General features: G+C 36.3%; 1 protein-coding gene across 1 annotated transcript in view; it reads left to right on the forward strand.

The window, feature by feature from the left end:
• LOC109378576 (cysteine-rich secretory protein 2-like) overlaps positions 1-647 on the forward strand; it is a gene marked incomplete at both ends in the record, with an annotated part of 6,414 nt that overhangs the window by 3,100 nt on the left and 2,667 nt on the right. The window contains one exon of the mRNA XM_019634903.1: positions 581-641. Within this exon, the coding sequence (XP_019490448.1) occupies positions 581-641 (61 nt within the window). The remainder of the gene's footprint in view (positions 1-580; positions 642-647) is intronic.

The following is a 647-nucleotide window of genomic DNA, read 5'->3' on the forward strand; positions in this document are numbered from 1 at the left end:
TTGACCTTATGACATTCTGATTTATTGAATTAGGGAAGATCCAGAAGTTTTGAAAAATGTCATCCCTCCTGATGTTAGTTGCTTCTTAATTGGGTCTCTTAAAGACTGCCTAAAAAACTTTTTCTCTCCCACAGTTCAAACAAAATCATAATCATAAATATTTATTTAGGGTCCTATTTATGAAAAATGTCTGGCAGGGGTGGGCAAAAGGAGGAGAAAAAAATTAAAAGTAGCCACTGCCTTTTGCAAGCTTACAATAAAAAGCTGAGAACGCATGAGGCATTACACACATGAAGAATTTATCATGAAAAAGAATGCATCTTTGACAATCTAGAGGGAGAAAGATTGTTAAAAAATAAGGTCTTCTCCACCTATTCAAAATTGCACATGTTGAGGCCAGCCTCACATTGCTAAGCACATCTGTCTTCCATTCAGCTTTATAGCTGATAAGGAATAGAACGACCTTTTTTATGCATTGATCAACAGTTAGCAAGCATAGACACTGTGAAAGGTGACATATAGTTGATTTCTTTTGCTACTGCATGCTGTATCACTGTCCTCATGATCTGTTCCTTCTTAGGTATGAAATGTGGTGAGAATATCTTTATGTCAAGTAACCCCACTGCCTGGTCAAATGCAATTCAAAA

This window comes from Hipposideros armiger, unplaced genomic scaffold (assembly GCF_001890085.2).
Source record: "Hipposideros armiger isolate ML-2016 unplaced genomic scaffold, ASM189008v1 scaffold_2182, whole genome shotgun sequence".
Classification (NCBI taxonomy): Eukaryota; Metazoa; Chordata; class Mammalia; order Chiroptera; family Hipposideridae; genus Hipposideros; species Hipposideros armiger.